Below are 24,069 nucleotides of genomic sequence, written 5' to 3'. Positions count from 1 at the left end.
TGCGTTCACTCTGGCCCAAAAAACAACATTTCCAGCTACTTCAACATCTACAACAATAATGTAGCGAGAGTTTGGAACCACAGATCTGAAAAATTCATAATTATTGTGGTGTACGCTGGAGATTAGGAGAATTACAGGACATCGTTTCATTATTTATGTGACTAAGCTGGAGAGTTAATGCTGGTGAGGTCATGCAACAAGCAACATGAGGATCATGAGGATTCTTGCAGATCAATCATCTTCTTGCCTTCAGAGACAGACATCATGTGGTGTCAGGATGAGGATGATTACCATCTTCATGTCCACATCTACTGTACTAGAAATGAAAGCCTCTGATAGGCCGACAGCAGCCAGCTAACAAGGCAGATTCCTACTTCCTGGGAGGTCATCGCTGTCGACATGATCCCCGCCAATCAAACACAGACACATTAAACCAGCTGCTCTGGTCAGCTGGTCACCCACAAGCACACAAACACACACATACACAAACAAGCACACACACACACACATACAAACATACACACAAACACACACACATATCCATACAAACATACACACAAACACACACACATATCCATACAAACATACACACAAACAAGCACACACATAGCCATACAAACATACACACACATAGCCATACAAACATACACACAAACACACATCCATACAAACGCAAACATACACAAACAAGCACACATACACACACAAACATACACACAAACACACACACAAACACACACACATCCATACAAACGCAAACATACACAAACAAGCACACATACACACACAAACATACACACACAAACACACACACACATCCATACAAACATACACACATAGAGGCTTTACATACAAACACACACAAACAAACACACATACACACAAGCACACACACAAACAAACACACACATTCACACAAACACACTCCCAGTCAGCTGCGCATTAGTTAATACAACTGGAGCGCATACAGATAAAAGTGTGTAAATTCAGAGAGAAAATGGAGAAAATGGAGATTGTGACTCACCCCTCGAATCCTGCTCTCTATCCTCCTGTGTGAACCCCAGCTGGAGTCACTGAACAGCCCTCCCTCCCACACACTCGTCCTCTAGACCCTCCCTTCCACAGCTCATGTGACAGCAGGGAGGACACGCCCCCTTCCTCCCGCCCCACGGCTCCCTGCAGACTGCATAGCTATGGCGTTTTCAAGCAGGTCAGGACCACATTCCTCTATGTTATAAACTGTACCCACACATACATGGACCTGCAATATGTTCTGCAGGAACCTCAACATGATTTACAGGATGAGAAGTGAGTAGTTAGTCATGGGAACATGTAGCCTGCTGCTACCTGACTAGTGCACTAATATACAGACACTAATCAACATCAGCTATGATGGCCAGAAGAACCATGAAGACCCAGCCTGCTCTGCACACTTCCTGTTACTGACTCCAAGCTAAAATAAATCTGTAGGAGAATCTGTGGGAGTTTGGTGCTTTGTGCGGTGTGTGATCTACTAAACACAAACTGCTCCAGATGATACACAAGCAGGCTGAAGAACCTTCTCTCGTGTAAACAGGAGGGCTGATTTATTTCTGCTCGCCGCTAATGCAAACCATCCAGCCCCAGCAGCCTTGCTGGCGGGACTTACACTGCAGCACCAGAAGCCTGGAGCACCCAGCCCCACTACCAGTGACAAACAAGAACATCTGGAACAGAAACCTGGAGCATCCAGCCCCACTTCCAGTGACAAACAAGAACATCTAGACCAAAAAAAACAGAAACCTGGAGCACCCAGCCCCACTACCAGTGACAAACAAGAACATCTAGACCAAAAAAAACAGAAACCTGGAGCACCCAGCCCCACTACCAGTGACAAACAAGAACATCTAGACCAAAAAAAAACAGAAACCTGGAGCATCCAGCCCCACTACCAGTGACAAACAAGAACATCTAGACCAAAAAAAACAGAAACCTGGAGCATCCAGCCCCACTACCAGTGACAAACAAGAACATCTGGAACAGAAACCTGGAGCATCCAGCCCCACTACCAGTGACAAACAAGAACATCTGGAACAGAAACCTGGAGCACCCAGCCCCACTACCAGTGACAAACAAGAACATCTAGACAAAAAAAAAACAGAAACCTGGAGCATCCAGCCCCACTACCAGTGACAAACAAGAACATCTAGACAAAAAAAAAACAGAAACCTGGAGCATCCAGCCCTGTTCCAGCCCCACTACCAGTGACAAACAAGAACATCTGGAACAGAAACCTGGAGCATCCAGCCCCACTACCAGTGACAAACAAGAACATCTAGACCAAAAAAAACAGAAACCTGGAGCATCCAGCCCCACTACCAGTGACAAACAAGAACATCTAGACCAAAAAAAACAGAAACCTGGAGCATCCAGCCCCACTACCAGTGACAAACAAGAACATCTGGAACAGAAACCTGGAGCACCCAGCCCCACTTCCAGTGACAAACAAGAACATCTGGAACAGAAACCTGGAGCACCCAGCCCCACTACCAGTGACAAACAAGAACATCTGGAACAGAAACCTGGAGCACCCAGCCCCACTACCAGTGACAAACAAGAACATCTGGAACAGAAACCTGGAGCACCCAGCCCCACTACCAGTGACAAACAAGAACATCTGGAACAGAAACCTGGAGCACCCAGCCCCACTTCCAGTGACAAACAAGAACATCTGGAACAGAAACCTGGAGCATCCAGCCCCACTACCAGTGACAAACAAGAACATCTGGAACAGAAACCTGGAGCATCCAGCCCCACTACCAGTGACAAACAAGAACATCTAGACCAAAAAAAACAGAAACCTGGAGCACCCAGCCCCACTACCAGTGACAAACAAGAACATCTGGAACAGAAACCTGGAGCATCCAGCCCCACTACCAGTGACAAACAAGAACATCTGGAACAGAAACCTGGAGCATCCAGCCCCACTACCAGTGACAAACAAGAACATCTAGACAAAAAAAAAACAGAAACCTGGAGCATCCAGCCCCACTACCAGTGACAAACAAGAACATCTAGACCAAAAAAAACAGAAACCTGGAGCACCCAGCCCCACTACCAGTGACAAACAAGAACATCTGGAACAGAAACCTGGAGCATCCAGCCCCACTTCCAGTGACAAACAAGAACATCTGGAACAGAAACCTGGAGCATCCAGCCCCACTACCAGTGACAAACAAGAACATCTAGACCAAAAAAAACAGAAACCTGGAGCACCCAGCCCCACTACCAGTGACAAACAAGAACATCTGGAACAGAAACCTGGAGCACCCAGCCCCACTACCAGTGACAAACAAGAACATCTAGACCAAAAAAAACAGAAACCTGAAGCACCCAGCCCCACTACCAGTGACAAACAAGAACATCTGGAACAGAATCCTGGAGCACCCAGCCCCACTACCAATGACAAACAAGAACATCTGGAACAGAATCCTGGAGCACCCAGCCCCACTACCAGTGACAAACAAGAACATCTGGAACAGAATCCTGGAGCACCCAGCCCCACTACCAGTGACAAACAAGAAGATCTGGAACAGAAACCTGGAGCATCCAGCCCCACTACCAGTGACAAACAAGAACATCTGGAACAGAAACCTGGCGCATCCAGCCCCACTACCAGTGACAAACAAGAACATCTGGAACAGAAACCTGGAGCATCCAGCCCCACTTCCAGTGACAAACAAGAACATCTAGACCAAAAAAAACAGAAACCTGGAGCACCCAGCCCCACTACCAGTGACAAACAAGAACATCTAGACCAAAAAAAACAGAAACCTGGAGCACCCAGCCCCACTACCAGTGACAAACAAGAACATCTAGACCAAAAAAAACAGAAACCTGGAGCATCCAGCCCCACTACCAGTGACAAACAAGAACATCTAGACCAAAAAAAACAGAAACCTGGAGCATCCAGCCCCACTACCAGTGACAAACAAGAACATCTGGAACAGAAACCTGGAGCACCCAGCCCCACTACCAGTGACAAACAAGAACATCTGGAACAGAAACCTGGAGCACCCAGCCCCACTTCCAGTGACAAACAAGAACATCTGGAACAGAAACCTGGAGCATCCAGCCCCACTACCAGTGACAAACAAGAACATCTGGAACAGAAACCTGGAGCATCCAGCCCCACTACCAGTGACAAACAAGAACATCTGGAACAGAAACCTGGAGCATCCAGCCCCACTACCAGTGACAAACAAGAACATCTAGACCAAAAAAAAACAGAAACCTGGAGCATCCAGCCCCACTACCAGTGACAAACAAGAACATCTAGACCAAAAAAAACAGAAACCTGGAGCATCCAGCCCCACTACCAGTGACAAACAAGAACATCTGGAACAGAAACCTGGAGCATCCAGCCCCACTACCAGTGACAAACAAGAACATCTAGACCAAAAAAAAACAGAAACCTGGAGCATCAAGCCCCACTACCAGTGACAAACAAGAACATCTAGACCAAAAAAAACAGAAACCTGGAGCATCCAGCCCCACTACCGTCAGTGCGGTATGGACCTGCGGTAAAGTGTAGGAGAAAACAGCCGAGCTGGAGAAGCGCGTCTGAAACCTACATTTAATTAGGCCGCCAGAAGTCTTTCTCGCCTCATTTCTAGTCCCGCTGTGTGTGGGTGTCAAAGCCCATTGAGACATACTGAATGTGATAAAGGCAGTGGTGGCAGTGGTGGCCACCAGAAGGTTGCCGGTTCGAATCCCGATCCGCCAAGGTACCACCACAAGGCACCATGACAGGCGCCCGGGGAGCAGTGTGTGGGGACGGTGCTTTGCTCAGTGGCACCTCAGTGGCACCTTGGTGGATCAGGATTCAAACCGGCAACCTTCTGATTACGTCCAAAGTGCTGATTCAATCCTTTATTAATTTAATCAATTTGAATTTAATCACATTGAACTGCCAAATGCAAAATGTCATTTCAAATGAAACATGAATTTTAAACTGATAATTGCTCTGAGTGAATATTGTGCTTAAAATCGTCCATATAGAAGAAGCAGGACATGCAGACTCACACTCAGTCTCCACCAGGGAACTGTTCTTCTACACAGGAGCTAGAACCTACAGAAAAAGAGACACGGATCCCGGTGATGGACTTTAAAAAAAGAGAGGTGAACATTAGGGTTGTAGGGTGGTAGTAGCCTAGCAGGTAACACACTCGCCTATGAACCAGAAGACCCAGGTTCAAACCCCACTTACTACCATTGTGTCCCTGAGCAAGACACTTAACCCTGAGTGTCTCCAGGGGGAGACTGTCCCTGTAACTACTGACTGTAAGTCGCTCTGGATAAGGACATCTGGTAAATGCTGTAAAAGTAAAAAGATATTCTGCTGAAAGGTTCCTTCAGAAGCAGCGACCCAACAAATTAATTTCATTTCGACTCCTGCGGCAGGATGGGGTTTGAGGCATCTGGGGGCATGGCAGGGTCATGGCAGGGTCAGGGTCACACGAGGTTCGGGCCTGGGAACAGAGGAAATGCTTCCGCTTCTCTCTTTTAATAAAAAGAACAATGACCCTGAATCAGTAGGACGAGTCCATCTCCTCAAATCCACAGACATGGGCATTTCATCATAATTCACTCAGTACAGAAGGAAACATCCATCAGGGTCATGTGACCAGCTGGCCCCTCCTACTGGATATGACTACACCTGCATGAGTCGTCTCCAAAAACACAAAACACTGATGGAGACAAACCAAGGAGGGTTCCAGGACAGAGAGTCTCCAGAATCTCCACCATGCAGGACACACACACCCACTGAAGCCTCACAGTATGAGAAAGAGAAGGAACGTTCTTTAGCTCAGGAACATCCTGGTACTACAACGACTTCCCCAACAGGCCACATCCTTCTGGTGCACTCGGGCAGTGGTGGCCTAGCGGTTAAGGAAGCGGCCCCGTTATCAGAAGGTTGCCGGTTCGAATCCCGATCCGCCAAGGTGCCACTGAGGTGCCACTGAGCACCGTCCCCACACACTGCTCCCCGGGCGCCTGTCATGGTGCCCACTGCTCACTCAGGGTGACTGTTAAATGCAGAGGACAAATTTCACTGTGTGCACCGTGTGCTGTGCTCATGTGACAATCACTTCACTTTATCACTTTATCACTCAGCTACGAGAGAAACATCAGAACACACTTCCTGTAAGACCCCCACCATGCCATCAGAATGACAACTGGTCCTGGTTTAGCATGGAGAGCGGGCTGAATTACTTCCTGGGGTCGAGGGAAAGGTCACACTGAAGTAATGAGGGGATCTGACTCCAATCAGATAAAAACAATAAGAAACACCACAACACCTCCAGCCTTCCTGTTTAGGGCTCCCTGCAGACCACTTGGTAGCTTCGTCCCAGTTAGGACCTTCTCTTTAAAGATGTGAAGGAAGGAAGGATGGAAGGAAGGATGGAAGGAAGGATGGAAGGCAGAGCGTATGTGAATCTGAAGTAATTTCCTGTTAAAACAACAATCATGGGACACAAACCACTGACAGCTGCTCCAGCCCAGGAGACAACCAGCAATGTCATCATCTCCCAGGTAGATGTAGTGATGAAGAAAAAGAGCATGACATTATGTTCTACTCCATCGCAGCCCCTCCCCATCTCCTGGTTTACAGAGATCCAGACTCCGCCCCTGATGGAGTTTCCCTGCAGACGGTAATTGGAGCCAAATGTGGCAGCGCTGCAGTCTGCACATCTTGAAAAGGTTTCAAGTCTGGAGGTTCTCCACCTCACCTTCTACTCGCCAAACATCAGCAAGAAGGGAATATGTACGCACGCCCCCCCCATACACACACAGCATGCATACACACACCCTACACACACACACACACACAACATGCATTCCCCCCCAAACACACACACAACATGCATACACACACCCTACACACACACACACACACACACACACACACAACATGCATTCCCCCCAAACACACACACAACATGCATACACACACCCTACACACACACACACAACATGCATTCCCCCCAAAACACACACAACATGCACACACGCCCCCCCCCCCCCCCACACACACAGCATGCATACACACACCCTACACACACACACACACACACACACACGCACACACCCCCCCCACACACACACACACATGCACACACCCCCCCCACACACACACCCCACACATAACATGCACCCCCCCCACACACACACAGCATGCATACACACACCCTACACACACACACACAACAGGCACCCCCCCACACATAACATGCACACACACAACATGCATCCCCCCCCCCCACACACACACAGCATGCACACACATTCAGAACTTGCTGAAGAGATGAATCTGAGCTGTACCCTCGGTCGCTATGACGATGGAGGAGTTTTGAATCAGAACTAAAACCTCTCAGATCAACAGTAACGTCGACCAAATAAGGTCACAGAGCCAAAAATAAGCAGCTGCCTCCATCCAGAGCTGCAGGCTGAGCTGGACACCCAGCAGAAGGCTCCATCACTACACATGACGTTTCAGAGCAGGGAAGGTCTCAGCGAGGAGACCTGAGTCTTCCACGTGTTCATCAACGTGACACGACGGCAGCCTGCTCTTCCACAGAAGCAGAGAAATGATTACAAAATGGCTGGTCTGGACCATACCAGGCCACTCACGCTCAGGCTGCCTGGCCGGAGGGTCCGAGGCGACGGGCGAGGATGTGGGGGGCGGGTCCGCGTCGGCCTCTCGGGGCGGACCCGGCGGCTCCGCCCTCCTCTGTGAAGGTTCCGGGATGCGCGAGGAGAGGTCGGCCCGCCTGTTGAGGGCCGGCTCCGCCCGCCTGGCCGCCGGCTCGGCGCTCCTGCTCTCGGGCCTCCTCAGGCCGAAGCGCGCGATGCCGGGGCTGGGCGAGATGTCCACCTGCTTGGAGGAGACGTCGATGGCGAGCTCGGCCCGGCGGGAGGTGAAGTCCAGGCGCTGCAGGCTGCTCTTCGGAGAGCGCTGGCTGGTGCTGCTGGACACCTCCGAGCTGCGGGTTCCGGGGTCGTGGAGGCGCTGGCCGCTGGTGGAGGAACCTGAGGAGCGCAGAGGGTTGGTGGAGCGGCGGGAGAGAGGAGAAGAAGAGGAGCTGCTGTCCACCTCCTCCACCTCAAACGACCTCTTCAGAGCTGAAACCACAAGAGACCAGTTCAGAAAAAACACACACACACCATACACACCTCATACACACACACACACACCATACACACCTCATACACACCACACCAAACACACCTCATACACACACACCAAACACACCTCATACACACACACCAAACACACCTCATACACACACACCAAACACACCTCATACACACACACCAACACACCTCATATACACACACACCTCATACACACACCTCATACACACACACCAAACACACCTCATACACACACACCATACACACCTCATACACACACACCATACACACCATATACACACACACACACACACCATACACACACCATACACACACACACACCATACACACCTCATACACACACACCACACACACCTCGGCGGATCGGGATTCGAACCGGCAACCTTCTGATTACGGTGGCGCTTCCTTAATCGCTCGAACCACCACTGACCCCCCCCCCCACACACACAACACAACACAACACAACACACACCACAGCACACCACACCAAACACACACACACCACACACACGCACCTCATAACTGTAGTTTATACAATTATTTAAAAGTGTGTCACACACAGACAGAAATATAAATATAAGGATGAGGAGGTCAGAGCGTCATTTCAAATAGTCAATAGTAAAAATGGAAAGTCGTGTCACCAGATCTGACGCCCCGGAAGTATTTGTTCAGCATCGTGCTGGTAGGAAACCGCGCGGCCGGATCTCGCGGCTTTTGAGGCATCATGGGAAGACCGATAACTTATCGATCACGGTGCTTAATGATTATATTAGCGCGCAAAAATACAATAAGTAGATAAATAAAGTGGAGGGAAATTCTTCCATTTACCTCCGTCACTCTGAAAATAAATGGATAAAAAATACATATTGATCGACCTTAAACGGTACGCGGTACGGTTGATGACGTCATATTCCCGTATTTCTGACACGTTTGCCAGGAGTTGATTTTTCCATAAACACCATGATCAGGTTTCATCATTTCTCCTCAGATGTCTTTAAAATGTCGATAATCTGACTTCTTTTCAGAATAAAAAAAAATCTCATCAGTATCTGATGTCACTATTGTGTCACAATTGTCATTATTTTCTGTGCAGAATTTTCACGCTGGAGAGGAGAGAAGATGGAGGTCTCGTGATAAAAGATCTCCAGCCTGCTGCTGCTCATATGAGGACATCATGCAGGACGCTCTGTACGGATTTAGAAAGGTCCTGAGGGGTATTTTGTACAGGAGAATGAGAGAATTGATCATTCAGGGCCAGTTTAGAGCCAGCAGCTGACATGCAGGCCTGACCAAGATCTCACACAGCTGCTGCTGACACCATTCCTCATGGTCTTCATGCCAGATCAGGCCAGTTTAGTTCAAAATACAAAAAATACCGGCTATAATCCTGAATCCTTACACGTACACATCTTCAAATACAACAGCTGTGTCCTCTGTATTTCACCATCACCCTTGGTGACCAGTGGGCATGACAGGCGCCCGGGGACCAGTGTGTGGGGACGGGACCTCAGTGGCACCTTGGCAGATTGGGATTCGAACCGGCAACCTTCTGATTACGCTTCCTTAACCGCCAGGCCACCACTGGCCCAACTAGGTCACCACTGTGATATGTCTGTATTCTCCACTCCCAGCTGGTGTCAGAATGGACGTCATGTGACATCACAGCACCCTGTAATTGTGGGGACAGATTTGGATTCTCATAAAAGCTGCATGTTGTATGTGTGTATGTGGGTGTCTGTGTGTGTGTGTGTGTGTGTACTGGATGGATAGCCCACAGATAACAAAAGGCAGGGCAGGGGGAGGGGTGTGTGTGTCACCTTTGACCTCTTGCCATGATCACTCCTCACTCAGCCACACGTCTACAGCGGCAGCAGACGCTGAACTAACGCTGATCCTCGTCCAGACATCACGTCAACCGAGCTTCACCGGAGCAGCAGAAACATGCAGAACAACAAAGAGCCACCAACCTTCGAAATCAGATAATATCCCCTCCAAGTGCGCATTGACAGTGGGATCAGACATTCTGGGAATATCTGGGAAAAGAGGTGGAGTCTCCAGAAACTCCCTGAGCTTCAAACGAATCCCAAATTAGGAAACAAGAGGGCGGAAAAGTCAAAAAGGAAAACGACGGCAGCGCTCTGAAGCGAGACGAGCACGTTCTTAAAGAACTTTTCCTGCTCCGTCCCGACACACTCTGAGCTGGGAGCGAAACGTGGAGACCAGCCCCCACCCCACTGCTGCACTCCCGCCCTCGTTCCTCCTCGGACTGTAGGGGTCGCTCCTTCTCTCATTTACATTTACGGCATTTACCAGACACCTTTATCCAGAGTGCCTTACAGTCAGTAGGTACAGGGACAGTCCCCCCCTGGAGACACTCAGGGTTAAGTGTCCTGCTCAGGGACACGATGGTAGTAAGTGGGGTTTGAACCTGGGTCTTCTGGTTCACAGGCGAGTGTGTTACCTGCTAGGCTACTACCACCCAGTAGTTACAGGGACAGTCCCCCCCTGGAGACACTCAGGGTTAAGTGTCCTGCTCAGGGACACGATGGTAGTAAGTGGGGTTTGAACCTGGGTCTTCTGGTTCACAGGCGAGTGTGTTACCTGCTAGGCTACTACCACCCAGTAGTTACAGGGACAGTCCCCCCCTGGAGACACTCAGGGTTAAGTGTCCTGCTCAGGGACACGATGGTAGTAAGTGGGGTTTGAACCTGGGTCTTCTGGTTCATAGGTGAGTGTGTTACCTGCTAGGCAACAACCACCAGCACAACTACAAGTAGGTGGGTGGTAGTACCTAGAAACAGACCCAGGTTCCCAGGGCCCAGACCCAGACCCCACTTCCTACCACTTAGTGTCTCCAGGGGGACTGTCCCTGTAACTAGGCCAGTGGTGGCCCTGATGCTGGTTGGAGTCCCCACACACTGCTCCCCGGGCGCCTGTCATGGTGCCCACTGTCACCAACGGTGGCGGTTAAATACAGAGGACACGTTTCACTGTGTCACCGTGTGCTGCAGTGTTTCACAATGACAGTCACTTCACTTTTAATTAAGTTACTGGTTGTAAGGCGCTCTGGTCAATGCTGTAGACCAATGTGTGTCCAGAACAGACTGTCTTGTCTCCAACTAATGTTCCTCCAACATGATGTGAGGACATTTCACTGACTGATATTTTTATCTTCAGGTTTGGCCCCGGAACACGGCTTTATAAAAAAACAGAAACATTCCTTCTGTTCTTCTTCTTCTTCTTATTTACTGCATCATTAGTATTAATAACTTCCTGCACAAGACATCGTGTGCAGGGTGAGCAGGTGTCCAGCGGGTGTCACTGTCACATTCCAGACAGGAACCAGGCAACCACAGCGACTCGAACCCGAGCAGGTCCCCCCCCAATCGGATGAGAGGAGGTTTATCCTGTTATATTGATCAAATGCACGATTTATAATAAATGCAGCTTGTAACATAGATGGATCAGCTTGTCATCATCCCTCACTTCACATGAATGTAGAATCAATTACACACACACACACACACACACACACACAGTAGTGACTCAGATCAGAACCCCAAAATCTCAACAGATGTCATAAATGTGAACTTTTTAATAACGGAGGCAGATTCTTCATGTTATTCCAGCTCACTTTACAGATTTCATGTGGCTGAAAGGCCACGTTGAAGAACGTCTCCAGCACATGGACGTCGTGTCTAAAGAGGAAGGCGCAGCATTTCCTCTTCTGCTGGAGAAACGAGGTCACACAGGTCACCAGAACCGTCAGCCACGCCCCCCACTAGTGGCTTCTGTAGGTCAGAATGTACTTTACCTTCCCAAAGCTTCCAAATGTCCCCTGTTGCATTAACACACACTATACACACAGCCTGAAAGAGTGTGTGTGTGTGTGTGTGTGATCACCATGGTTACAAGTTGCAGCTGCAAATCCGCTTCTTTCTTTCCACAGTCCATCTACATTTACATTTACATTTACATTTACAGCATTTATCAGGCGCCCTTATCCAAAGCGACTTACAATCAGTAGTTAGAGGGACAGTCCCCCCCTGGAGCAACTCAGGGTTAAGTGTCTTGCTCAGGGACACAATGGTAGTAAGTGGGGTTTGAACCCGGGTCTTCTGGTTCATAGGCGAGTGTGTTACCCACTAGGCTACTACCACCCATCTCCTCTTGAACATCTATGTTCAACGTACTTGGTTAAAGACATAAGACGGGAAAGAGCGAGTGAAGGAAGAGGGATTTCCTGAAGATGGCGTGTGAAAGAGGTCTTCTGATCTCCGGTGGACTTGTATGAATAATGGACTCTATGTGGCCTGCCCTGTGACGCGGCTTAACCTGCAGCTGAGATGATGTTCCAACCTCTCAGTCCGTCATTATTATAAATGAAAGGTCCTCACGCACGTCCATGTCCATGTTAATCTATGTCCTGAAGCAACTCGAGACACTGTGACATACGGTGACAACCCGCGTGAGACGGTTGTCTGTCCTCCTACGCCAGCTTGAAGCCCACATCATGGGACGAAAAGAAGAAAAGAACGTGTCAGAGATCCTTACCTGCGATCCTGTCCCCCTCCATACTCCAGGTCCCACCCTCTGCCACATGGAGCTTCTCTTCCTGAGGACTTCCCATTTCTCTCATTCCTCGGTCTCCCTCCCCCTCCGCGGGTTTAATGTCTTCAGCGTGTGGCGTCAGGCGGATCTGCAGCTACCCAGCCCTCATGTGTTGATCATATGGAGCTTCTGCTTCTCCTCGTCTTCCTCTCTTTCTCTCTCTCTCTCTCTCTCTCTCTCTCTGTGACACTGGCAGCTTTGTATCTCAGTAATGGACAGTCAGCCATGTGACGCGAAGTCCTCGTCCCAAAATAGCTGCTGCTTGTGTCTGAACAGCACAGGGACCAACCGAGGACCAACCGAGATAAAAATGTCACTTCTGCTGGATGTAACGTCACCCGACCAGCTTGATCAGTCACTTCCCACCTCTCCCCACTTCCTGTACACATCACACTCCCGTCTGGTGGAACAACAACTGTGGACTTCCATTCAAAACTACACAAAGCCAAGTGTGTAAAAACACACACACACACACACACTTTTGTATGATTGTGTGTATGATCATGTATACGAATGTTTGTATAATCATGTGTATTATTGTGTGTATTATTGTCTGTATGACAATACTGCTACACCTGCTGCCCTCTCTTCTGCCTACACGTTCTCCCACACTCCTAGAAAAACTGGGAGAGGAGGGGGTACTGGCCTTTTAATATCTAGAAATTGGTCTTTCACACCAATGCCTCTGACACATCTTAGCATCTCTTCTTTCGAATTCCATGCAGTCTCGGTTTCTTCTCCTGTGAACATCATTCTCATTGTCTTATATCGCCCTCCAGGGCCACTTGGGCCCTTTATAGATGAATTGGACACTCTCCTCAGCACTTTCTCTTTAGAAACCCCCCTAACTCTCCTTGGTGACTTCAACCTTCCATCAGCCCAGCTCCAATCATCCTGCCTTCTTCCCCTTCTCCACTCTTTCTCCTTAACCAACAGCAACATCTCTCCCACACACAAAGGAGGGAATGTCTTGGACGTGGTCTTCAGTCGTCCTTCTCCAACTTCTGACCTTTCTTCCACTCCCCTTCACATCTCTGACCACCACTTCCTGACCTTTACACTCACTGTACCTACAGGATCCACAACTGTCCCCCGTCCATCCTTCATTAGACAAAACCTTCACACTGTCTCACCTTCATCTGTATCTTCCTGCATTCTTTCACATCTCCCAACCTCTGACTCATTCCTCTCCTTACCACTAGAGACCGCTACTAACTCTCTCCTCACCTCACTTTCCCTTTCCATTGATCAACTCTGTCCTATATCAACTAAACCCAAAAGGACTTCTCCCCCTGCGCCCTGGCTCTCCGATACATTGCGTAGCAATCGAAGAGTTCTTCGAGCAGCGGAGAGAAAATACAAGAAATCTCAACTTGACTCAGACCTACTGGATTACCAGAATCTTCTGCGCAAATTTTCTACTAACCTCACTACTGCTAAAACTGCTTTCTACAAAGCAAAACTAGAAGCCTCTGCCCACAACCCTCAAAAACTCCACAACATCTTCTTATCCCTACTCAACCCTCCGACTCCCCCTGCCCCAACTTCATTAACAGCTGATGATTTTGCCAACTTCTTCACAGGGAAGATTGAAAAAATCTGTGAGACATTCTCCACCACTAATCCTACTCTTCCTTCTGAAAATTCGACAACTACTCTAAATCAATTTTCTAAGATCAGATCTGATGAAATCATTCAGATTATATCCACAGGCAACCCAACCACCTGTCCACTAGATCCAATACCTTCTGCAATGTTTCAAACTATCTCCCCTGACCTCATCCCTTTCATTTCTTATATCATAAACAGCTCAATCTCATCTGGCCACGTACCATCCGCCTTCAAAACAGCCAGGGTTCTTCCAATCCTAAAGAAACCCACTGCTGATCCTACAGACATTAACAATTACAGACCAGTTTCCCTCCTCTCATTTCTATCCAAAATCCTTGAGCGCTGTGTCTACAACCAACTATCACTCCATCTATCACAGAACAACCTCCTGGATCCTAACCAGTCTGGCTTCAGAACAGCTCATTCCACCGAGACGGCCCTTCTGGCTGTTACCGAGCAGCTACATGCAGCCAGATTGGCAAAACTGTCATCAGTTCTTATTCTCCTTGACCTATCTGCTGCATTTGACACTGTTAATCACAAGACTCTCTTGGCAATCCTGAAGAGGCTTGGAATTCGGGGCTCAGCATGGCAGTGGTTTGCTTCCTACCTTGATGAGCGATCTTACCAAGTGACTTGGAAAGGATCCACCTCTATCTCACGTAGACTCTCCACTGGTGTCCCTCAAGGCTCGGTGCTAGGTCCTCTCCTTTTCTCCCTCTACACGAGATCACTTGGTGAGGTCATTTCCTCACATGGATTATCCTACCACTGCTATGCTGACGACACACAACTCCTCTTCTCCTTTCCTCCCTCTGATCTTCATGCTGCTTCCAAAATCTCTGCATGTCTAACCGACATCTCGTCTTGGATGGCAGCCCATCACCTCCAACTCAATCCCACCAAAACTGAACTAATATTCATTCCAGCAGATTCTTCACCGTATCAGGATCTTGCTATTTACCTGGACAACTCGCAGCTCTCTCCTTCTGCAACAGCCCGCAACCTTGGAGTAACAATAGACAACCAACTCTCCTTCTCAACTCACATCAGCAATCTTTCCCACTCATGTAGATTCCTTCTCTACAATATCAGACGAATCCGCCCTTACCTGTCAACCCAGGCCACCCAACTACTGGTTCAGTCCTTAGTAATCTCACGACTGGACTACTGCAACTCCCTTCTAGCTGGTCTACCACTATGTACCATCCCACCTCTACAACTCATACAAAATGCAGCAGCACGACTGATCTTCAACCTCCCCAAATTCTCCCATACCACCCCTCTGCTACGTTCCCTTCACTGGCTCCCAGTAGCTGCACGCATCAGGTTCTAAATACTGATGCTGGCCTACAAAGCCAAACATGGAGTAGCACCATCCTACCTCACAGCCCTTATTACACCTCACACTGCACCTGGTATACTCCGAGCCTCCAGTACTGCTCGCCTGGTCCCTCCATCTCTGAAGGTACAAGGAAGACGCTCATCTAGACTCTTCTCCGTCTTGGCCCCTCGGTGGTGGAATGAACTTCCAGCTCAGTCACTGAGCACCTTCACATGGCAGCTCAAGACCTTCCTCTTTAAAGAATATTTAGATTAAATTGTAATTTTCTTGTTGTCGAACTTTGTGTACAGAATCTACAACAGAGTGAATAAAAAGATTGTATTCATAGTTGGGGTCCTAGTGAACCGGAATGGATCTCTTCATCGATGGTAACTTGAAAGCACGTTGTAAGTCGCTCTGGATAAGGGCGTCTGCCAAATGCCGTAAATGTAAATGTAAATGTTGTGTATTATCATGTATATGATTGTTTAAATGAGTGTGTGTATAATGTTGTGTATTATTGTGTATATTATTGTGTGTATTATTGTCTGTATGATGTTGTGTATTATCATGTATATGATTATGTCTAAATGAGTGTGTGTATTATCGTGTGTATAATGTTGTGTTTTATTGTGTGTATTATGTGTATTATTATGTTTAAATGATTGTGTGTATTAGTGTGTGTATGATGTTGTGTATGATTGTGTGTATTATTGTGTGTATAATGATTGTGTTTAGATGAGTGTGTGTATTTTCGTGTATATGATTGTGTATAATCATGTGTATTATTGTGTTTAAATGAGTGTGTGTGTATTACCGTGTGTATGATGTTGTTTATGAAGTTGTATAGTACTGCGTGTGTTCATTATTTTCAGAGGCGCTGCTTCATCGTTGTGTTTTTGTACATTGATCCCAGCGATGGGATCAGAGTTTATAGAGACGAGGGGATTTTTTACTGCTGGCTCACCATGTTACACTCACCACACACACTGACACACACACACACACCCACACACACACCCACACACACCCCTGATCCACTTCTGATCAACAGGAGCTCTTACTGGGACTGGTCACCGTGGCAACATCTCCTCGCTCTCTCCTCAGCCTCCCGCTGGTGGACCGGGCGATGCCTGGAGAAGAAGAACAGGAGACCGCAGGTGAGTTCTTGTGCTCTTGTCAGATGGTTTTATTTACTTCTTGATGAACAGATTTCACATGATTTACCCCTGAAACGTTGAAACTGAAATAACTGAACATAGAATATTTATTGCACGTTTCACCCGATTTCTGCTCTACCTAAATGGATCTGCACTCGTTTTATGTTGAATTAAACATCCACAAATGTAAAATATTAAACTATATGAAGTCAGAAGTCACTGTCTTCTGGGGGCAGTGGTGGCCTAGCGGTTAAGGAAGTGGCCCTGTAATCAGAAGGTTGCAAAGCACCGTCCCCACACACTGCTCCCCGGGCGCCTGTCATGGTGCCCACTGCTCACTCAGGGTGATGGTTAAATGCAGAGGACAAATTTCACTGTGTGCATCGTGTGCTGTGCTGCTGTGTATCACATGTGACAATCACTTCACATTTTTTCATTTCCAGCACAGCAGGGGTCACAGCAGCTCATCATGCGCTGGACCTTCACCAGGTCTACTTTAGTCCATCCAGACCATCATGATCTTCAGGAATGAATGTTGAGCTGCCCGTGGTTCCTCTACGATTACCGCGCTGAACCTCGTGGACGCTGCATCTGAGATGAAGATGGCCTGCAGCTTCCATTTCATCCCAACCATCACTGATCTGTCTGAGCACCACAGGTATGGACAGGGAAGAGCTGAGTGGGGGGAGGGCCTCCATATCCTGCATTTCTCCTCCAGCAGGGAGATCAGATCTTTTGTCCTGCCTGCTTCTGCTCTGATTTTCATCATTGTACATTTTGTCCATGAAGATTCCTGCAGTTTCTGTTCAGAACAGGGGTCACTCTGAGGTCACCCCACATTCATCTACATGTTCTTCAGAGACTAAACTGGAAATATAAAAACACTTTTCAACAAAAGGCCTGAACAAGACCGAGCACGAAACGCCACAGCAGGAACAACACGGCCAGCTGCAGGTGTTTCAGGCACATTCTGCATTACAGGCCACCGAAATGAGTGAGAACCACCGTGTTCCTTCTCATTAGGAAGATCTGTTCCGGGCGTCTATTCACGACGGAAACGTGGAATTATTCTCTCACTGATTTCTGATTAAATGATCATAATCACATTTCATGAAAAAACCCATCACCTTAGTGAGCAGTGGGCAGCCATGAAAGGCATCAACTCGAGATGTGAATTCAGCAGAATTATATCCAGCAGAACAGTTCTGGTCGGTTTCTGCTCAGATAATCCAGTTTAAAATAATGATCATACGATCAAATAATAATATGAATAAAACCAGCAGATAAAGGTTCACTCAGGCAGTCCTAGACTAACCCCACCAGAAGAATGTTCAATCTCGGCCCTGAAGCACCTGGTGAGAAACACCAGTCATGTTCCACACGTTCGTCACCACAGAAACACATTCCTGTCTCTGTAGATAATAATTACCAACACACACATATACTGTACGGTATGATTTACTGTGCCCCGAACTGGGCCACATCAGTAACGTGGCCTCTGATTGGACAATAAGGATCTTGCATAGATTAAACACTGGTGGAAAATCACAGACTAAACAGAATATCCTCAAATGAACGTTCCTCAGAAAGACATTATGACACAGTGAGTTTAACCTTATTTTGGGGTAAAATCATTTACATTTACATTTACGGTATTTTCCAGACGTCCTTATCCAGAGCAACTTACAATCAGTAGTTACAGGGACAGTCCCCCCCTGGAGACACTCAGGGTTAAGTGTCCTGCTCAGGGACACGATGGTAGTAAGTGGGGTTTGAACCTGGGTCTTCTGGTTCGTAGGCGAGTGTGTTACCCACTAGGCTACTACCACCCAGTAGTTACAGGGACAGTCCCGCCCTGGAGACACTCAGGGTTAAGTGTCCTGCTCAGGGACACGATGGTAGTAAGTGGGGTTTGAACCTGGGTCTTCTGGTTCGTAGGCGAGTGTGTTACCCCACTAGGCTACTACCACCCAGTAGTTACAGGGACAGTCCCCCCCTGGAGACACTCAGGATTAAGTGTCCTGCTCAGGGACACGATGGTAGTAAGTGGGATTTGAACCTGGGTCTTCTGGTTCACAGGCGAGTGTGTTACCCACTAGGTTACTACCACTCTAAAATCAGCACTAATTAGTTTACATCCACTTAGTAAATGACTTCATTAACCATGAAATCTCAGTAAACCGTTAATTCTACAATTTGAACCTACAGCCAACATTCAACTAACCACAAAACCCCAAACCTCCTCCAAAGACAGAACAAGAACATTTCAACATGACATCAGCAAACAGGATCCACCAGCAAAGAACCTGCAAATACTGAGACGCCGTTTATTATCAGTATTTTCAGTATTCACACCTACATTCATACCTTTATCTTCTGTTGCAGCGCAGTCGTCTAGCACACACCCATAATGCAACAGTACATGATGGTGGACAGCAGGTACACAGGAGCGTTATTCCAGGCTGAGTGCATGCTGGGTAAATCATCCATCAGATTGATATTTCCTGTGTGCTCTTAAAAGGAGGAGCTCTTTTGTCTCAGTGTTTGAGTATCCAGCACAAGTTACTCATTTACTCACTAGTCACACAACAGACAACACATATATACACACACATGCACACACACACACACACACACACATATAAAAGACGCAGCAACTTGCGGAAATAAAGACTAGACCTCAGGGAACAGACCACACACACTCACACCACACACACACTCGCTATACACACCCACCACGCACACACCACACACACACAGGAAGAGTGGAGCCGCTCCTCAGTGTCTTTGCACTAATTAGGACAGGACCATGTTAAAAGGGGGTAAATGAGGAGGACGAGAGCGTCTCGGTGGAGGGTGAACCTCAGAAATACTCCAGCTACTCTCATCACAGGCAGACGGCATGATCCAACATGAGTGGAGGGGGCGTGGGAGGGGGGTGAGGTGACAATGACGGCAGAGCTGACATTCCTGCACCAATCCCTGAGTAAATGGTTCTCCCTGCTTCTACTCATGGTGGCAGAAGATGAAACTGGTTCTTCCCTGGAGCAGCTACATCAGCAGTGTACATTACCGTGGTAACACTGAACCTAAACAGCGGCTAATGCAAGTAATCGGTGTTCAAACCGTTTCAGCATTGTTACAAAAGAACCGAGAACATGGGTCCAACAGTCCAGCAGTGATGGTATCAGTGTCACATCCTTCTGCATGACCTGTCAAAGCTGGAGATACTGCAGATGCTCCACCTCACAACGTTAAAAAGACTTCAATATGAGAAACGCTTGGCGCCAGAAGTGTTCTTTGTGAAGATGTTTGGAATGTGAAGACGTTCATCTATGAATACATGCAGACCAGAGGGTCTAAATTCAGGAGATCTGCTGACCAGGGACTGCCCAGACAGCATCTCGTGGATCACGCCTGAAAAGCACAGAGCCATGCAGGGTCACCAGAGCTGAAATATGTTTCAGATCAGCTGCATGTTGAAGCAAAGAGGAAGGTCAGGAGAAGAAAGGAACGACGGGAACCTCCCACCTGAGTATCCAGATTTCTTCATGCTGAGCGCGGAACCTGGATTCCGTGGTGGAGCTGCAAGTGCTGCGTCGGATTATTCAGAAAGGATCATCGAAGGAGGCTCCGAGTTTCCGACTTCGGTCTTACCGGGCGGTGACACACCTGAGGATTGCTTCACACCTGCACGTTTCCGCACGTCCGGTGCAGGGGCGGGGCTTGTACTGTACCCTACTGTATGGTTCCAGGATCTGCAATTACTCCTTAAGTGAGGGTTTCAGGAACACAATGCAGGAAGTGCACTAGAAGAGTCGAGTAGGTGCTGCACCCAGTCCTCTGGACTCTGACCTGGGACAGGTCCACGTCCCAGCCTTCCTCTCTAACCACATGGCTCCAATAAAACCCTGGGGTGTCCATGCTGACTGGATTGGGATTCACAGCTCCCTAACTTGGTTCCACTGAGTCAGGTTCTAGATCAGGTTCTGACTGGAGACGGTGACTCGTGCTACATCAGCAGAATGTAAACACAGGGTGGTGGTGGTGGCCTAGCGGGTAAAATGCTCGCCTGTGAACCAGGAGACCCAGGTTCAAATCCCACCTACTACCATCGTGTCCCTGAGCAGGACACTTAACCCTGAGTGTCTCCAGGGGGGGACTGTCCCTGTAACGCTCTGGATACGGGCGTCTGGTAAATGCCGTAAATGTGAATGTAAACACTGAATGACCCTGTATGATCAGCAGCAGACAGAGGGTTGAGATATGAGGAGGAACATGCATTAAATACAACCATACAAGATAGGAGCACACACAACACCTTAGACAGAAACCTAGTCAGAAATAGGGACACATAAAATGATCCAATGATGAGTGTTAGGATAGGAGGTCAAGTGTGTGGTTGGCCACTTCCACTGTGGAAAACTGTGTTGCACAACAACCTGTGAATTCCACAAGCGCAACTGGTCATTCAATAAGGGATCTGACACTGGAGTGGATGATGCCCTCATTCACCTCCTACATCGCTCTCTCTCTCACCTGGAGAGCACTGGTGCCTTCAACACCATCCTTCCCACAGTCCTGAGGGACAAGCTGGAGTACACAGGAGTGTACTCCACATCACCTCACCACTTGGATCCTGGACTACCTCACCAACCGACCACAGTATGTGAGAACTCAGGGCTGTGTGTCGGTCCTGGCACGGTCCTAGTGAAGTTATTGTGTTCTCTGCTTTCATCCCATCACCCTGAGTGAGCAGTGGGCACCATGACAGGCACCCAGGGAGCAGTGTGTGGGGACGGTGCTTTGCTCAGTGGCACCTTAGTGGCACCTTTTGGGGTGAAGGGCCCACTCTTGAAGACCTTTTATGACTCTGTGGTGTCTTTTACGGGGTGGTCTGCTGGGGCAACCATGCAGGAGACCCTGTTCTTGGGGTAAATTCTAATTTTATTTGTCAGATACAAATAACAGCAGAATTGGTGTGAAGTGAAGGAATGAGGGTTGGAGAGCGACACCTACACACTTCCCCAAAACCTCCTCCCCCCAGCTGCACACACACTGTGTGTGTGTGTGTGTGTGTGTGTGTAGTCCAACTGTATCTATGTAAGGCTGATTAAATGTGTTTTGTGTAAACTCCCAAATCCATGTAGGGCAACAAAATGATAAAGACTCCCGAGTGTCTTGAGGACATGCACTGTCATCTGTGTGTGTGTGTGTGTGTGTGTGTGTGCTTAGGTGCTCAAAGGTATAAAACAATGAACAATTCATGGTATATTTCAATAACTACAGTTTATAAATTGTAGAGCATGTGTATTAACCCTAGTGCTCATTTTATATATATATATATATATATATATATATATATATATATACACACACACACACACACACACACACACACACACACACACACACACACACACACACACACACACACACCCAACAAATTTCTTATTTACCCGTGCTCCTTCACACAAATACCAAGTCAGACCCATTGAAAAAAACGAAGTTTTGATCTACTTTTAACTGTCCACAACCCAGCTGAGAGAGCTGAACATTCGTAGTTATGTCCCAACCTCCTCATACTCTTATCTTAGGTTCCTTTCCAATTAGTAGGACCTGCTGGACTCTGTTCGGCCTTCAGGAGGTCTTCAGGCCTGTGTGAAGGGTCAGAATAAACACAAGGCCACAGAGTCGCTTGTAAACGTCCCTCACTGTAGGAGCTGTTCATACTTCACATTGGCCTCATGTGTCTCAACCCTTTTTGTCACGTTACTCACCACCCCTAGATGTGACACCAAAATCTGATTATTGGCCTAGACGGGCATAATATCCCTTAAAACAGGAATAAGGACAGGAGTAATTGTCCCATGACCTGACTCTCCAGCTCGTACTCCCATGTGCCTGGTGCCCACATGGAGCAGTAAATGCCACCCGATGTGCCAAATCCCCACACAGTTTGCATTCATGTATGATGTTAAAGTCACATTCGTCACCCACAAGTTACCATCAGTCTGAATTCTCTGAGATAAAAACGATTTTGTGACTGAATGACTAGTTCTGGGGTGTGTAAAGTACATCACGGTTTGTTTGCTTGATTATGAAGTGCTGCACTTTACAGCCACTGCAGTGTGGAAATGTGCAGCACAAACTAAAGGGAGGGACCCAAAGGGAAATGCAAAAAATGATGAGGCTGCAAAAGCAACAGCGCTGCAAACCACTTCCGGTTACCATGTCAGAAAGGGGAACATCTGCTCTCTTACAGGTGAAGGCACCCCACAAGGGAGGACAGCATGCAGATGAGGGACTACGGCAGCATCCACAAGAGGAAATAAATCTTCCCGTTCTTTATTAAACCGACACGCCATGAAAAAGGAGGATAGCAGCACTGAGCAAACGTTGGCACACTAAGGGGATCACCCATCAAACACCCAGTTTGTTCGGTGTCGCACACTTGCACTTTGTGTCAGTACGTAACTTTGTCTAATTGTTCAAATGTTCCATGTAGCACCAGGTTGTGGAGAAACCACGTTCTAACATGGATGTAGCTGAAATGACAATAAACCTCACCATTTCTGTACGATCTCCCACCAAGTAAAACAAGGTAAAGGTCTAGCTGAACCTAGCATGGAACATCCAGGAGTAGATGATGGTGTGATGTTGCAATGCTCTACTTCCTAATATACTTCACAAGCTGTCCCTGTCTAGGGGTCGGGGACGAGATCATGAAAGAAAAGGGTATGTGTGAGGCGGGAACACACGTCCCAGGCAGAAGTGACATATTCTGCTTTTATTTACAGTGAGAAGTGAACCACCAGAGTGCCGTGCATACCAACAACCACAAGCAACAGTTTACTCTAACTCTTCAACACCCCGAAACTCTGCTCCCTATCCTCCTCCGGCTCCACAACAACCATTGGCTGACTGATGATGAGGGAATAGGTAGGCGGAGCCATCAATTCCATCTCCACCCAGCAAACTGCCTAAAACGGAGCGCCCCTAAACCACCCTACGGCCCAAAGGACGTAACACAGGTGGAAGATGCACTGCCTGTCCCGCCGAGGACCGCTGGATGGCCTGAAGCCTGGACAACATGATACTGAGCACCCTCACAGTGGTAAAGATGGTAAACCACACCAACTAGTGCTACATACACATAGACAG

At 47.9% G+C, this 24,069-nt stretch overlaps 1 protein-coding gene and 1 long non-coding RNA gene across 6 annotated transcripts in view; one reads left to right on the top strand and one right to left on the bottom strand.

The window, feature by feature from the left end:
- Positions 1 to 20,629, bottom strand: part of septin9a (septin 9a) — a 25,586-nt gene extending 4,957 nt beyond the window's left edge. Inside the window, exons 1-3 of one of the 5 annotated variants that reach the window (XM_028985439.1) lie at positions 20,437 to 20,629; positions 16,810 to 16,878; positions 7,663 to 8,166 (exon numbers count right to left, since the gene is read on the bottom strand). In XM_028985439.1, the coding sequence (XP_028841272.1) occupies positions 7,663 to 8,166; positions 16,810 to 16,878; positions 20,437 to 20,458 (595 nt within the window). In that variant the 5' untranslated portion in view covers positions 20,459 to 20,629. Of the gene's footprint in view, positions 1 to 1,024; positions 1,096 to 7,662; positions 8,167 to 10,166; positions 10,410 to 12,753; positions 13,134 to 16,809; positions 16,879 to 20,436 lie in introns of those variants that run through there. The other 4 variants (XM_028985441.1, XM_028985440.1, XM_028985442.1 and 1 more) reach the window with 4 other exon arrangements.
- Positions 16,825 to 24,069, top strand: LOC114793550 (uncharacterized). The gene is made up of 3 exons (XR_003750261.1): positions 16,825 to 16,905; positions 17,349 to 17,563; positions 23,706 to 24,069. It is a non-coding gene; the product is annotated as an uncharacterized LOC114793550 (long non-coding RNA).

This window comes from Denticeps clupeoides, chromosome 7 (assembly GCF_900700375.1).
Source record: "Denticeps clupeoides chromosome 7, fDenClu1.1, whole genome shotgun sequence".
Lineage (NCBI taxonomy): Eukaryota > Metazoa > Chordata > Actinopteri > Clupeiformes > Denticipitidae > Denticeps > Denticeps clupeoides.
Note: the sequence above shows the minus strand (reverse complement) of the source record. Positions and strands in the feature narration are given on the sequence as shown.